Source organism: Lepisosteus platostomus, chromosome 9 (assembly GCF_059453375.1).
Source record: "Lepisosteus platostomus isolate fLepPlt1 chromosome 9, fLepPlt1.hap1, whole genome shotgun sequence".
Taxonomy (NCBI): Eukaryota; Metazoa; Chordata; class Actinopteri; order Semionotiformes; family Lepisosteidae; genus Lepisosteus; species Lepisosteus platostomus.
In genome coordinates, this window is record NC_142619.1 from 26,309,405 (window position 1) to 26,326,795 (window position 17,391).

The following is a 17,391-nucleotide window of genomic DNA, read 5'->3' on the forward strand; positions in this document are numbered from 1 at the left end:
GGCTGTTAAGAACTGTACAGTATAAATAATAAGGGCAAGGGTGTCTAGCTCCTGCCTGAAAGGTCCCGGGTTCAATCCCAGGGCAAGCGATGTAGCTTGCTCTAATTCCTTCCAGACGGCTCCCAGGTCCACTCAGCCTGCTTTCCAAGTGAGTATTGGAGGTTAATCCTTCTGGGGGTAATAGGCCGGCCGTGATGCTGACCACATCACCTCCACCTCTAGTGTCTGATGGTCAAGAAAAATGGTGGCCCTTGCCCCCCATTCCTCATGGGCCTTTATGGCCTAAAAAAGGGAGCTACTTACCTAACGTCTTAGTACCATTTAACAACAAAAAGAACAAGCCTATATTTTTCCAGAAAGCCTAACTCATAGATAATACATTTCATAATTCATACACATTAGGTAAAAGTTCTTTAAATACCTTTGTTCAACACTGCTACATGTTTAAATACTACAAACAGCTCACAGTAAAAATGCTTTGAACTTGTATTGACACATTTATTTTTCACAACAATTCAGTCAGCTGTTTAATGTTGAAGAAATAAATTTATAAAATGAAAAATCAAATTGCAGACGTTATTTTTTATACAGAAGCTTATACAGTATCTTACAGCAACTGTCTGTGTTACCATAGTAAAAAATGTGTGAGTGTGATATCCATTTTATTAGTGTAAATTGTATAAATTGCATTGTAAGCTAATCACAAATAGAAAGAAAAAAGTAAAAGATCATTAGTTAAAACACACCGGTGGTAACACATTAATTTAGGCTTAATACATTGATACAAGTAATACTGTAAATAAACTATATTTTGTCTATTGAGAAACAAACTCTACATGTAGCAGTATAAGCTAGATACAAATCACTCATGTTTTTGGTTACTCAAGTTATTGATTAATAAAGCTGCAGATTTAGTGGTTTTTTTACTGTCACCATTGGCTACTTAGGGTTTTGGCTTGTTACACCAAAGTAAAATTCTAATAATAAGACTGCAATACAGCTTTACAAAACAATAAGAAAGATGAAGAATACAATCATTCACAGAAGCCACTAATTCTCGGTTAGGCTCATAGTAACCCAAAACCTATCCTGGGAAAAAGTATGAAAATACAAGCACCCCAACATTGTGGTGTTTTAGAATACTAGTTTACAAATACTGTGTATACTGTACAATACATCAAAATACCCTGTTTCCCCTATATCTAAATACACAATTACAGATCCTTACGAGGTCTGAGTAAATGTGGAGGAAATGATCATCTATATATCACAATAGAGCTTTTACTCCTCCGCATCTTTTAAAATCAGGTAGAACATGTAACTGACCAGTTAAATTAAGTATCATGTATCAGCTCTGTTGGGTGCTGTTTGTGCTTCCAATGCTAACAACCATGTAGCCAAGGGCTGTCATGATGCTTTCTTGCATTTACTAAGAATGTCATTGTTTTCTATATAGATATAGTACTGCAGCAATTCCTGGGAACTCAATATTGTAAAATTTACTTCTTTTGTAAGAAGAATGTATAATTCCAGATCAGTACGTATTACACCGATACACTGCAGGTATTCAAACTTATAAGAATTATCCATGTTTCTCTTAAGCTTTAATTTGATTTGTTATAAGCAAAAAAAAGCCAAATTAGACATTAATACTGTCTAAACTTATTGATACATAATACAGCAGATACAATATTTAATTTCACTGATGACGTGTATGTGACAATTGCAAGTCAGAACTTTGTTCCTTTTACTGTTTTCAAGTATTCTGTCTGAAGGAACTGAATGTTTATTTTATTATTTCATTAGAATTATGCATAACTATATACAGTAGGGTGTTAGATTAGATAAAAGAAATGTAGGAAAGACTACATTTTACAGTGACTGAAGCTACACATTTTGGCTTGTATTTGATATCTTTTTCTTAGTAAATACCAAGCTTATCCCAAAAATCACAGAACTCATCTCTTGAACCATGCTGGGAATGTGACCCCAGCGTAAAGTTCATATTTAGCCAACCACTTGTGTTTGTGTACATCGGCCAAGCAGGTGGCATCTGTTTTTTACAAAACTGGGTCTGTTCCACATGTGCATTGGGATCACCAGTGTGAGCAAATGTGCCCCAGTAACAGACCATCTGATTGGCTAGCACCTGCTCTTGTGCTGTGAAGGTGAAGTTCCTGAGGCTTACAGAGTTAAACATGAAAGGCAGCTCAGCGCCATGGCAGGCATGATGGTAGCAGAACTCAAGGCCATCCCATACTCTGTGGTCAGAGATCACATGATCAAAGACGTACATCCACACTGTGCTGCCCTCCTTCATTCCTGTACGAGCGGCCTTGCGCGAAGGACACAGAAACACATAGTCGGTAACTGTCTGTGGAGAAAAGCCAAAATCACATTGTATTACTGGAGCAAAAAGATGATGCCGATCAACAGAAAGTGTCAATATCAAAGAGTTATTTTTAATTTCCACAGCCAACAACATAACAGCATATTCATCATTGATCAAAAAGAGTACACCCATACAGTACATCTATTTAGGAATGTAATTAACTTCCAGAAACCCATTCATGTAGTGAAAAATGACGATTGATTCTGGACCCCAGAAATGTCACCCCTATTTTACTTGTTTCACCATAAACTGTCAAAAGAAACAATAATAAATAACATCCATACTGTGGTTTGTGATTTTAATGATAAACACTTCTTACCTAGTTAGACATTGTTACTCACCCTCACTTCACACTGACCCTGTCTCTTATATTCCTCTTTGTGTTTTGGGATGAGTTGTGTTTAATTTTCACCTGCTTTGACCCCATGCCTGCCTGATCACTAACTGTGAACAACATTCCCGGACTGCTATACTACCACTCTGCCTGTGGGCTTAGCACCCACACCTGTGCACAGTGAATCTCATCTGCCTTTTGTTCAGCATGTGGGTTCATCTTACAACTTGGAGATCCACTGCTTCACCCACCGAGAGGTGAGATCATTACTCAAGCTAGTTGAGAAAAAGATTACATAAAGTACTACATTTGTAGGAAACGGCACTCTCAAGGTAGGGTATTTTTGACACCCAGGACTAACCAAGAAGCAAGAAGTTAATCTAAAGTAAACAAGAAAGTTTAAGCAATAAATTAGCAATGGAGACGTAGAGCTCAGCCTAAATGAAACCTTGCAAACACAGTGTCCTTCCAGGACCAAAGTTGAAGATCACCATCCAAGACTTAAAGGACTGGTTTAAAAAGCATACAACTAACAATATTTTTTCTTGTGAACATTCTTATTTCCATTTCTCAATCACATTGTGAATTAGTCAGGAATGACAGTATCAAAAACCATTCGCCTCTATGCTGTCCTCTATAACAGCTCTTCAAAGTGTTCATGTTTTACAATATATCTGAACCTCTGTGGGCATTGGTTTTTTACATGTTCCCCAAACTAAAAAGTATGAGTGGGAAACAATCAAGACCACTAGTAAAAGCTGTTGTAAGTGAACATGATTCAATTATTCTTGGTTACAAGTCTTGATCCGACAGACTCTGTTTTGGGATACGATTACTGCACGGTGCACTGCGCTATCCAGGCCCCAGAGTTTCTGAAAAAAAAATTCAGACAGGAGCAAAAAATCACTCATCCTAAACTTGACTTGGGGGCCTCATAATCCAGCACTGAGCTTACAGATTGTCTAAGTAGTGTGTGAATGCTAACCCTAACCCTACCTGGGGTGTCAACTGAGTGGGAAATAATCAAGACCATTAATAAAAGCTGCTGCAAGTGAATGAGATTCAATAATGCTTTGTTACAACTTTTGATCCGACACAGTGAGTTATGAGATACAATTGCCACATGGTGCACCGTGCTATCCAGGCCCCAGAGTTTCTGAAAAAAAAAATTCAGATAGGAGCAAAAAAATCACTCGTCCTAAACTTGACTTGGGCCAAAAAATGATCTTTCAAAGTCTATGTTGAAGATGTCATTTGGGTCAAAAGTAGTCCTATCCACAAGTGCAACCATTTTTTAACACTTGAGGTTGCTAACTGCAATAATGCAGTTGCCTTGAAAAGGTTTAGTGATGGAAGCATTATTAGTTAAGAAAAGATGGGTGAAATATACAAAAAATGACTTTACATTTTGTAGATTCTTTCAATACATTCTTCTAATTTTTTATACTAAATATAATAATGTAAACATTTACAATACTGCAAAAGCTTTATTATTAAAAAACATGCAATATGTTTTTGCTTAGATACATATTATTATAAGTCTTTAATATGTGTCAGAGTTCCATGTGGTTTCTTTCTGTGGTAAGAAATAAACCAGTGAAGGACTTCTAAAGGTTTCAGTTTTGTATTTATATGAACAAGCACTTTCAGGCAGTTACCTGGAAACCAAGCAGTCAGAAAAAAATATTTTGCTTGTCCTCCCACATATGAGAATTATAGCTAAGACACCTGCATTAGGATTCTTCTTTCATGGTAATAAGCTGTTTGCAAGCATAAAAGAGAGAGCACAAAGGGAGGCAGTTTTTTGGATGTGATCTAAGTCACTAGTCTTCTTCAGGTTTTGTTTTTAGCCAATAGAGATACACATTCACTTCTGAATAATACTGTTAGAGCAGAATCCTTTCTTGGCTTATTCCTTAGGTATCTGGTACATCCTCTTAATTCTTCTGCCTGCGAGTGTTGCAAATTAAAAATTATAAGAACCTTTCACTGTGGTATTTTAGTATTTCTGAAGTTATCTAGGAGCTCTGATAGCACAGCTCAGATGGTGTACATTTTAAACTTATTCATCAAACTACAGAGATTGGATTCTCTTTTTGACATCTTAGTTTTAGGCCTTTCCTATTTCCAATAGCAATTAATATCTTCGGCTTATCAGCTGTCATGAAATAGATGGTATAATATTTTACAAAGGATTATGGGAAGCTGGAACAAGCTACCAAGTCATGTTGACAATGCTGGTACTGTGGCATCTTTCAAGTAATGGCTGGATGAGCTCCTCAGATCAATTAACTATGAACGATCAAATGAGTTAGACTGGCCAGATTGTCGACACTTGTGTGCAGCATGCTTGACGTTCTGCTATTTTCAGTCGACCAAAGCACAAAATCAATTTTTCCTCATCAGAATTCCTTTGTGTTTACTGAGTTAGTCATGGTTTCATTTAAAGGTATTTGTAAAGCACTAGAGCTCAAATCGTGCCAAGGCATAATGTGACCGTGTCTGCAGCAGATGCACCAGCAGACAGAGGCTGTGGGGGAACGTGCAGCTGCTTCAGCTCAACGCCTCACTGCAGGTGTGCTTCCACACAAGGCAGCCGTGTTGAGGAGTTCTGCAACAAAAGGAGCAATGGGGTGGGGGCTGGGGCTTATTAACCTACCTACCGCTCCAGCTGTCCATTCAGAAGAGAGTAATTAATGAAGCCTAAAAGAGAACTTCGGGATTGTCTGCACATTAACAGGAATGAAGGCGCCATCTGCAGGTTGATACAGAAATAACATGAAAAAAATGGTGATCATGAAGTACCTTTGGGCATTCTTTCACATCTTGCTGCACATGGTGGCACCTGTGGTAGTACTATAGTGTAGTTGTTAGAGCACCTACTACATCCCATGCAATTTGCCTATAGGGCTGAAAGAGAAGTTGAAAATCCGGCCCTCACATTACTGAATCTCTTATATTCACATCTAGAAGGTCCCAAGACACATCTAATGCCTTTGATTTATAGCTTTCTATCCAGTCTTTTAATACCATTCAACCATGCTTGTTAACCAAGAGAATACTTTTATAATCTATTGTGGGTTGAATCTTAGAGTTTTTGATCAACAGCTTTGCTCTTTGACTGGGTTTTCTTGGGGCAGTGTGATGTTCCCACATCCTGTACATCCTGTATACAGACAGCTGTGAAAGCCCTTTTGAGGACAGACACATCAGTAAGTTTGCTAATGACTCTCATTGTCGTTTTCCTCCAAGACGTAGACACTGATCATGGGCCTGTGGTGGTTTACTTGGTTGAGTGCTGCAACAGCTCCTTCCTTCAACTTAATGTGCCAGAAAACCAAAGACATGATAATTGATTATAGAAAGCAATCACCATCTGCAAAACCAACAGTCACTGAGAAGCAAGACATTGAAATTGTCAACATTTACAAATATCTTGGTACTGCTGTTGATAACAAACTAACCTTTGAGGAAAACACAGATACCACGTATAAGAACAACAGCGATTGTTCTTCCTCAGAAAACTCTGCTCTTTTAATGTGTTGTACAAGGATGACTTTATTTTATATTACATTTATTGAATCTGTCCTAACATTCATGCCTGGTAGCCTGGTTTGGTAACTGAAATACACACAATACAATAGACTGAGCAGTAATGGTGAAGGTAGCTAGCACAATTATTGGTGAACGACAGCTACAGCTGTCACATACTGTACCTATGCCAAACAAATCATGTGGAAGGCCAGTATAATCACCAACTGTCATGATCACCCCTTGCACAGTGAAGCATCAATCTGAGCATCAATTTAGACTACCTACTACTCTGTGCAGTAGAACTAAGTTATCCTCTGCATTCCCATGGCTTTTACCCTGCTTAATCTGAACAATTAGTTGCATATTTTCCTTTAGTTCTGTATTTATTTTTTTCTTTCTCATCATTCAGGTATGTTTTTTTATTTTTTAATAGGTTTATGTTGTGTTAAATGTAATTTGCATTGTGTTATGTTTTTTACCTGTCTGCAAAGCAAATATCACATATGGGAAATAAAAGTTAGTAAATAGGCTACAGCACAGTAGACAAGTCTAAAGTGATTAGACTCCACTATTCATTTCATATATAATAAATGGTAACAAAAAAAGTAAAAAACATATTTGAAAAATAAATGAAGACGTTTCTTCCATTCTTCTCTGTTTAACATGGCTAGTTCTCAGTGTAGTTTACTATGATGACCAGCACATCAGCATGGGAGGGATGACGGGCATGACTGCAGTCGAAAGCTCTTGGGTGAGTGGCAAGCCACAGAAGGCATAGTGCAGTGCAAGAAGAGAATAACATGGAGAGATTGAGCATAACTGTGTTTAGTGACACCTGGGCAATACCAGTCTCAGTTGGCAAAGGACTTAACTTGGATTCAAAGTGACATTCTCTGTGTTATAGGGCATAGCCTACATTCTGAAAAAGTGCTTTTACTGTTTCAAGTCTCTAAAGAAGCTCTCAAATACACAAATAATGTAAAAGGTTTATCTCCATGACCACTATTTATGGAAGTGGTTCCCTACCCTGGTCATGAAACACTGTATCTCATGGCTTTTGCTCCTGCTCAGTTCTTAATCAGGCTAATTGCTTCCAATTTTCTGTGTTCTAAATGTGCTTGTATCTCTCTAAAGGACAAATGGGATTTGACATTGGTATCAACCCTGTACCAATTTCTGAAACATCTTCATTCAGATGTAAAGTAAACAATTGAACCTCTGCAGAAGGGAAAATAAAGCTCATTAGGAGTGTCTGATACAGTGTCATTCCCACCTGTAATTATAAATTGATGAACTAGTAAGAGCTGTGCAATCTTTAAATAAAGGCAAGCATGTTGAAAAGAGGTTGTGTAACGTCCTGTACGCTGAAGTTGTTGGAAACAGTTTCTCTGAAGTAGGGTTATTTTTGAGGGGACTGACAGAAGAAAAAAATAAAGACAAATAAATAAAAGAAAGACATGCTTTCATCAATAACATTTGGCAGTTCAAGTAGTCAACAGGCTGTATATCATTGGCAATTCACCCTCAATTGGCTGAGCCTGTGTGCCTGGCAAGCTGTAACAAGACTAGAAGCCATCATGTCCCAAATTAGGACCAGCTGGGCTGCAGTATGGAGCTCCCAAGAAAGTTTACTGACCAGTCTGAGGTGGTTTTGCCAATTAGCCTATCCTGGGACTGACTTCCAGTCAAATAAGCAGCTGCTTGGGGGACAACAGGATAACACTGTGGGTGAGAGACTAGTTTCAAAAAGATTTCATGGAAGGGGACATTGATTTGTGTTATTGTTGTATTTTACAATTGTTCATTAAAGCCCTACAAATACAGAACTATGGTTGCCTTCATCCTCTGTTTTTACAGTACATCTGCACTGGACTTGACTCTATCACACAGGTATTGAACATAGTTGTCAAGCCCTCCAAAGAGATATTTTTTTTTTTGTGAAGGAGAACCGTGCAGTGATTAAAAAACTGCAGTGATTTACTTGCAGTTTTAAAAAAGACTCAGCTCAAAAGATATAGATGTGTGTCATAATAAATGTACTCACCTGTGACATCAGTTTCCGATGGTCTGCATCAGGATAGAAAGGCAAGTATTTGTGCAGAATTCTTAGAGCGTGTTGTTTGAAAATGGCAGCGGTGTAAACTGTACATTCAAGCAGTGAAACAGGTTTGGTGAAGACACTGTACACGAATATAACTCCTTCTTCAGACGTTGTGCCTGAATAACAGCAGAAACAGTTAGACAGCAGAAACAGTTAGATCTGTGCTTTGGCCATTGTAAGGCAACGTCACAACTATTGTACTTGGAGAAAATTAGAGATTTTTTTCAAAACAACAGCAGCAGTACAATCAAAATTTCTATAAAATATAATGAAATTATTCCAGCATCAAATCAGAATACAAATCTGCCTTGAAACATACAGTACCTAGAAGAATGGGCTTTTCTTTCTGCCAATGGCCCTTAAGAAAAGCAGTCACTGCTTGCTCTTTGATTAACTCTCCATCAATGAATGGTCCCCAGGTCTCAAACATCTCTAGGAACCGAAATGGATTTATAATTTTAGAACCTGGAAGAAAAGAAAAAACATTTATTTATTTATTTATTGTGGAGTAAGGTATAAGAAGACCTGGCTTAAACCCTTTGGGTGAGGACCAACCACCTGGCTGCAGGATAAGGAGGATAGGATCCCCATGTGGAGGGAGGAGTTAAGGAGTTAATCAGGGAGTACCAGCAAAGGTGGAGATGGGCTGGAGGAGTGATGCATAAAGAGGAATACAAGCAATAAAGAGTGGTTTACTGTGGTATTTATCGCTTTATATGAAATGGCATCACAGAAGAAAACAAGTCAGAGTAGCAGAGGTTTGTCCCTTGTTGCTGTCATCCCTTAGAAATGTTCTTTAAAACTTTATAAAATAGAAAACTTTATTTCTCAGAAAACCCAATTAATTAATTTGAACACATTATTTTTTCACTGGTTCTTTGACTTCTTAAGCCAGAGAAGCGCATTGCTCTGATGTTTTCAGATATTTTGCTTTTCAAAGTCATTGTTCATACCGTAGCAACATTTTCCATTACCAATGTTGTTAATTAATATAAGCCCTGCTTACATAGCAACAGAACCGTCGGTAATTAATGTATTTCTGTACGACAGCTAGTACTTAAATGGGTTTTTGAATGCACAGCTTAGTGATTTTTTTGTCATAACTTGAAAGAACCAAGTCTGTAATTGGACTCATTTTTAAATTGAATGTATATTTCGATTATTAAATGTGCACAGGTCATAGTGATTACAAAAGTGAAAGAAAGGAACAGACATTTTTGCACACATTTTGCAAAATAAGGCAAAAGGGAGAAACAGATTAGGTTAGAAAGTTAGAAAAGAATGGAAATTCAATTTGTACTACTGCTCAAGGAGCAAAAGACATGAAAGGGTACGTCAGGGATGTGGGGTAGGGTGGCTGCACAGGAGAGAAATAACATTTTGAACAGCTCATTCCTGCCTAGTTAGGATTTACAATGAAATGCTTGAAAATATTTTCTCACATGTGTTGAGCTAAAAAGTTCATACTTGTTTCTGATGTTCAGCGGATGTTATCTTTTCAACACTGTACAGAGTTTTTCAAAGTATTTACCCCTTTAATAATTTTTTTAAATCTGGCATTTAAACAGTAACTGCAGTGTTATTACTGTATATAAACACTATAGATAACCATTTTTAATGTTACTTCTCGGGCACCTTTTAAGCCCAGTATTCAATTAGTGATCAATTAAAGTTCTACCAGGGAATCATTTAAAAGGGTTTAAAATACCTTTAAAAAAATGTTAAACCTTTAAAAAGACATCCAAAAACAATGTACAATATCTGAACTTCCATACATTCATTTCCCAACCGCTATATTCAGTCAGGGTCACAGGGGAGCCACAGCCTGTCCTGCCAAGCAATGGGCTCAAGGCAGGATACACCCTGGACAGGATGCCAGTCCATTGCAGGGCACACACAGAAGCAACATGCACACACTAACACCAGGGACAGCTTTCAAAGAAGACAATTAACCTACCAGGAGGTAGGTCACCCTGTTCACATGGAGGAAACCCACATGAACAGGGTGAGAACATACAAGATCCATACAGATAGCACCCCAGGAATTGAACCCAGGACCCTAGAACTACAAGGCAACAATGCTAACCAGAACGCAACCTTGACTGCCATATTTAAACCTAGCTGAACTATAGCATTATTTAACAAGAGAGGTAAAGGAATTGGAATATTTTTTAATATCATTACCTGCTTTTATCTGTGCAGCAAGGACAGCTTCAGGGGTAAGAGACAGCAGGCAATCCATGTCATTGACTGAGCAATTTGCGATTTCAGCAAAATCTTTTCCTAGCTTTACTGCATCATGTCTGGAAAAGGAATAAAGAAAAATAGGCTTGACAGGTTAACTCTTAACACTGTTTACTTAACTTAATTAAGCTTAATTGTATTTTGTCAATTAAAATAAAAACCTGCAAGCACTAATAATGGAACCATGCAGTTCCTTTTTCCAGGTGACAATTATTTTGATGGATCATTGGTAGTATAGAAAGTCACTGTTGAAAATACGCTAGAGTCACTGCTTTTTCTGGCTCCCCTCGGCCTGCTGGGTTCAGTCTATGGCCCTTGGCTCTCCTTCAGAAACATTTTACCAGGTCTCTAGTGGCTAAAACCTCTTCCAAAAACAAGTTTTTAAATAGAATGAGTTACAACATGGATTTAAATTCACTTGCTGTTAAATATCTGGAAAGGGCAAATGGTTATTCATAGCTGAAAACAATTTAAATGTGTAAGTCTTATCTTCATGTAACATATAATGCAAGACATAGCTATTAGAGAGCACCTCTAAGCTGAGATCTGTTCACCTCCTGCATTGATTATACCTTCACTGCATCATGTTTTACATAATTTATAATCATTTTGAGTTACTTTGCCGCAGACACTATGATCTTGTCTATTTTTGGGGTGTCCTGACTTAATTTCTTCTTGAGCACATAAAATGCAAGTATATACTGTACTGTATATGATTACAGTATATTTAAATCTGGAGTTTGACTTGACCAATCCAAGCTTTTCCACTTATTTCTCCTTGGATGCACTGGTTTTTGATCAATGTCATGTTGTATGGTGAAGTGCCACCAACAGAAGCATTTACGTCCTCACAAGCAGACAAACTGTTTCTGTAAACCCCAGAAATAACTGTGCTTCTGCCATTTTAGTTACCTCATCATTACAGATCAGGCCAGGCCATGTTTTATTGATGAAATGCTTTTTGGAGCGATTCCTTTCTTTCTCGAGCTCCTTTCTCGAGATTTTTGTTCACATCTGTCCAAAAACATAGTTCCAAAACTCTTCTTTCTCATCAGATTACTTCAGAGAAAAGTCCAATGAAGGTAATGTAATGGACAGATCTGAAAACGTATGCAATCAATACATTTTATTTTTGTATTTTTCATTGCAGTTTTTTCTGCTATTTAGATTCTTTCGCTCATAAATGCATTCAAGATTTGTGATTCAATGTGTGATTCATCATTTGCAATTCACCAAAATGGGACATCATTGAAAGGTGGTGAATATGTTTACGACATTTTATATCATAAAAATTAAATGGCTCTTTCTGGGGTTGTGGTCCAATTCCAGTCCTCAAGCACTGATGTATCATTTTCTTAGCAGCAGCACCTTAAAAACTAACAGGAGCTTGTAAATTGGTGCAATTGGGACAATTATTTTACTAATATAGGTCATTATTTGCTGAGTTGGAATGAAAGCTTGAAGTCACATTGGCACTCCAGGACTAGAGTTGCACTGCTATACTTGAGATTGTACTATAGCAAAACATTAAATATTAAAAATAAATGACTCAATATACTCTACATTTTTCACACACAAAAAGACTAAGAAGCATGCAAGATTTTTTTTTAGACTTGTGGTTATTCAGAAGCATAATTAAAATAGGGGGCTCCTACGTAGGCCATTTTTTGTAAAGCATGAAAGAGTTTTTTCTTTTGCACACATGGAACTGTAATACTGTATGAAACTACAGGAAGGCAGTTGCCCAAAGTTATCTCTGGGACATTGTTCATGCAAAACAACTGAAAACCATTTGCAGAAAAAAAAATCACAGAAATAACATCACTTTATCAGCCTTATACAATTTCTTGCATTAGAAATTCATCCTTTTGCATACCCCAGCTTGCTCTCCATGAGACACACAGATACACAGACAGGGAGAGAGCCTGGAGTCAGAGCACAGGGTCAGCCATTGTACAGCACCCCTGGAGAAGTTGGTGTTAAGGGCCTTGCTCAGGAGCCCAATGGGGTTGGATTCCTCTGCCAGCTACGGGATTTGAACTGGCAACCTTCCAGCCACAGGTGCAGATCCTTAGCCACAGAGCCACCACTCCGCCCACAAATAGTATTTGTTAAATTTTCTTTGTAAGAATTTCGGAGCAAATTGTGTATAGCAACAATGATAACAATTGACAGCAAGTTTTTACATATTCTCACAGCAGTAATAAATGTGGGTTTCTTACTTTGTCTTCAGTGGAATGGAGAAGGGCAGACTCTGAAGGACAGCTTGTTTAAATAAGGGTTTGCTGCTTTGTACCATTAAATGGAGACTCACGGACTGTGCCCCAGCACTTTCCCCAAATATTGTCACCTACATTGAGAAAACAGTTTTCAGAATTGTATTCCTTTTCTAAAACCATAATTAGACTAAAGGGGAAAACATTTAATCTGTGGGTGCCTTACATTTTAAGAAAAAACAGAATCTAATAATACTTTATTTATGTTGTATAGCCAAGTGTAGGAATACAGATCATAAAATAACCCTTAGGAATTCAAACACATCACATTATTATTTAATACATACAGTTCATTGTCAGTTAAGCACTTCCATTATTGATGTAACCATTGACTTAACTACATAAATATCTTGAACCAGTGGGCCATTTTCCAGTGGGTTATATACCTGTGGGCTTTCTTCCATTCCCCTCTAGGATCTGTATTCTTTAATGTTAACTGTATGTATATTGTTAATATATTTACATTCCAGAAACTCGTGTTTATTTCCGTCCTAAGCATCAAATCAGCCTGAAAATACTAATGTACAGTAATACATATTATAAATATGACTATTACACATTATTTTGTATTTTTATAATATGCATTATAGAAATGCACAAAAATGTTTTTAATCAATATTCAGGCATTGTTATATTTTGTCATCTTTGAGAAGTGCTAAGAACAGTCAATTGCAGGACATTTCCTTGTATGTAAAATTAATATTTATGCGTAGCACTCAATGCTTCATAGATCTTCTGACATTTGTACACAATAGATTTTTTAAGTGAACCTGAAAAGCCTTAATGCTGTAACTACAAAGTGCCAAATTATCACCTCACCAGCCCTTTTTTCAGACATAATTGAGACTAATGTACTGTACCTGACTGCCAAGCAGATATTTGCCTTTCAACCTCTAATATTTTTAATTAAACCTCAGCCCAATTGAACATGCATGTTTTATCAGAGGAAAGCTTTCAAATTCAGAATGCAATGGCACTACTTTATTTTTGAAGAGTTGAAGAGAATAATGAATTGCCTGAAAGTGACAGACCATCATTTACATGTTTTGCAGATATTCAGAGAATATAAAGCTTGCATGTGATTTACAGTACAGAGTATGAGACATTCTTAAAGATATCCTGTGTAAAATCCATCATGACTTGTATACAATGTACAATTTAAAGCAGAATATTCATAAACACGGGAAATGTATTCCCCTTAATGTGACGATACAAATTTAAAGAACTGAGCAAGTGCAATTGAATTAATTAAATGTAATTAACTGGCACATGTAGGACAGAGAAAAGGAAACTCATATTTACTCACTTCTATAAATAGTCATCTGGAACAGACTTCCTAGCTAGGTTGTTGTGGCCCAAACACAACTGTGGGCACCTTTCAGGAACAGTTGGATGAGTTTAAATTTGCTTAGCTACTAAACTGCCAAACAAGAAAGATGGGTCGAATGGCACCCTCTTGTTCACAGGACCTTTTCTTATGTTCTAATATTCATGTAATACAATCAAATACAGTATATGATGTATAATATATTTATATATACATTTATTGTATATAATATATGTTATATACTGTATATTATCTAATATAATCAGAAACGTTGTACCATTTTCTTTTCACACTTACCTTGTTTGGATCTCCTCCAAACACAGCAATATTTTGCTGAACCCAAAGAAGTGCAGTTTGTTGGTCCAAAAAACCATAGTTTCCTAGGGAAGATGTTTTAGGATCTGTCCCTGTGACAAGGAATCCAAAAGCTCCTGCATTGAAAGGTCATACAAATGTCTGGTGTTTTGTCACCCAGCATGTTTTCTAATAAATATTTTGACAGAAAAAAATAATTCTGTGAAATTCTGACATACTGTATCATTTGTTTTTTTACTCCCTGGCAGAAACAGGCTTCCATAGACTTAACATCTAAAAGTTAACAGTATACACATTTGTGAGATGTTTATAATTTACAATAAATTGCATTGTTATTATTTTCATGGGATTACCTATATCATAAATGAAATTTTAATGTTAATACATAACTCAATTTTTGTAATGGATACTTCATTACATTTTAAAAACAGCATAAAACAAGAAAATACAGCTAATTCAAGAAATGTACAAAAAATGGAAAATCTTGTGACAAACAAAAAGTGGGGAAATTAATACATTCTGCAGGTTTTAGAACGTTTTTGGTCACACTGCAATATTTTCTCCACTAGCATAATCTAACTAAGCTGTATGATTTCTGCACATTAATACAACCAAGTGCAATTTAAGGATATCTCAGTGCCCACATTTACTGTACATTTACAGAAACCCATTAACAGGCTAGAAATATGGTTTAATTGAAAAGCAAAAAAAGGAACTTTAATCTGGAATACAGTACAAGGTTCCATTTTTTCTCATCTGAAAAAACACCATTTTGCTCCCTTTTGAAAATATGTTTTAGCTATATCACCCTGCAACTCACAAGTGTCAAGTCACTGCAGCTAAGCAGGTGTGAGCCTGCCTCAGTACATAGATGGGAGTCCAGGGTGTCTCTCGAAAAGATTAGGGGTGTTACCCCCCAGTCCTGCCCAAATTTCTCCCTGGCCTTCACCAATTATGGTCTCCTATCAATGAACTGACTTCATTACCTGTTCTCCTTTCCACTGATAACTGATGTGTGCGCGTACTGGCACATCATCCAGGTGGGTGCTACACATTGGTGGTGATGAAGGGAAGTCCCCCTTCTCCACTCCACTCCACACTGAAAGCTGTGAAGTGCTTTGAGTGGAGTGTACAGAAAAGCACTTCATAAGTGTAAGGACTTCTTCTTATTATTATTAGTTGTTGTAGTAGACTTATGATGCTCCTCCATACAATACATGTACAGTATTCCTACATATGTAAGTATGCAAAGAAAAGTATGACAGGAATATTATAGAATTTCTTGTTGAAAGTACTATTCCTACACAATAATAAACTAATACTTGTAGTTCTTAACTGTAATCGATATTAAATATGATCACAATATACTACACTGTCCTATGATAGACTATCATACAAATGTAATGAGAACAGCTTTTATTATTCACCAACTCCTATTTAAAGTAGCCACTTTTTTCCTAATACCAATCGTTATCTCCCTATACACACACATTTTGAAAGTCCCTGTGTTGTGTAAGAATGAACCATATTTGTAGATACTTCCGATCATACTTCATACTTCACATAACACATGAATATACAGTATGACTACACGAGTACCTCTAAATCTTTCAGAGTTTCACCTCAAATGTCCCAGGTCAACCCAGCTCCTGACGTGGTTCTCTGTTGACCTGGGTCAACCCGCTTACAACCCCGATAGATGCTTTCACACTAGCAAAGATTTTGACTCAATAAGCGGGTCCCACACCTGGGTCAGAGTGCTAAAACATTTGACAGTGAATAAATATGTCTTACCTAAGCGATATGCTATGCTGACCACCACCGTGTGGGTTGAACTGGCGATAAATCTCCCATCATATAAAGCTTTGGAGGCACTGCCAGCTATAAAATCCCCCCCGTGAATCCAGACCATCACTGGGAGGGACTTTGATACAGGGGCTGTGAAGTTGACGTCTAAAGGCACAAAGATATTGAGGTACAGGCAGTCTTCGCTGACCTATAAGGTGAAGTACAAAGATATGGAGTCATGGATGTGTTTGACAGAAAAATATAACCAAATAATTTGGTACTATGCCATATTTGTCTATTTTTGCTTCCTAAACAATATTACATCCTTTAATAAGGAACTGCAGTCTGCCTTTTCTCTTAGGAATTCAATTATTACATACAGTATTCTGTATCTTCCTGTAGTACATTTATAAGTATTACCCATACCCATTTTCACTCTCTTTTCTATTCGAGCATTACCTTTTCTGGACATTCCCTGTCTTTCTCAATCGGATTCCCACAAGCTTGGAAGCAGGCGGCTCTTGGAAAGGTGGCATCATAAACTCCATGCCAAGGAACCAGTGCAGCCGGTGGTTTCCAGCGGCTACTACGAACCGGAGGAGCTGCGTAAGGGATTCCATAGAAAACATGTGCTCTGCCTGTTTTAAGTCCTTTAACCATTCCATATCTTGTTCGCACTTTTGGGTCCTCATCAGAAAATAACTTAAACTTGGTGGTTTCTCTTTGATCAGCTTTCTTGTCAACTGAGTCAGCAGACGAAGCAATTAGTCTCAGGAGTGCACGTATGGAAATCTCATTGCTAGAAAAAGTTGCCGAGCATGAAGCCAGGCTCAACACAATGAGCACCAACATGGGATTGCAGTTCATCCTTAGATCCCTCCGATGAAAATATTCCAGATTTAACTTTAAACCTTTAAAATATCTGCTTCCACTACATATCTCATCATTGTTCTAAAGTTAGTCTTTTTATACTATGTAACAAACAAAGTATTACCACATACATCATATGACTTGCTAACTGCCGACTCAGTCCTTTCTGTTCTTATACTGGTCTAACAGAAAATACCTCCTTATATGGCA

At 37.2% G+C, this 17,391-nt stretch overlaps 1 protein-coding gene across 1 annotated transcript; it reads right to left on the bottom strand.

Annotated features, from left to right (window-relative positions):
- Positions 1-497: 497 nt before the first annotated feature.
- On the bottom strand, positions 498-17,371 carry LOC148654681 (cAMP-regulated D2 protein). Its single transcript, XM_088647316.1, has 8 exons — positions 16,771-17,371; positions 16,318-16,519; positions 14,506-14,639; positions 12,828-12,955; positions 10,546-10,664; positions 8,686-8,826; positions 8,305-8,477; positions 498-2,374 (listed from the first exon to the last, which is right to left on the bottom strand). The coding sequence occupies exons 1-8, from the start codon at positions 17,176-17,178 to the stop codon at positions 1,922-1,924; spliced, it is 1,758 nt and encodes a 585-aa protein (XP_088503442.1). The 5' UTR covers positions 17,179-17,371; the 3' UTR covers positions 498-1,921.
- Between the last annotated feature and the right edge of the window lie 20 nt (positions 17,372-17,391).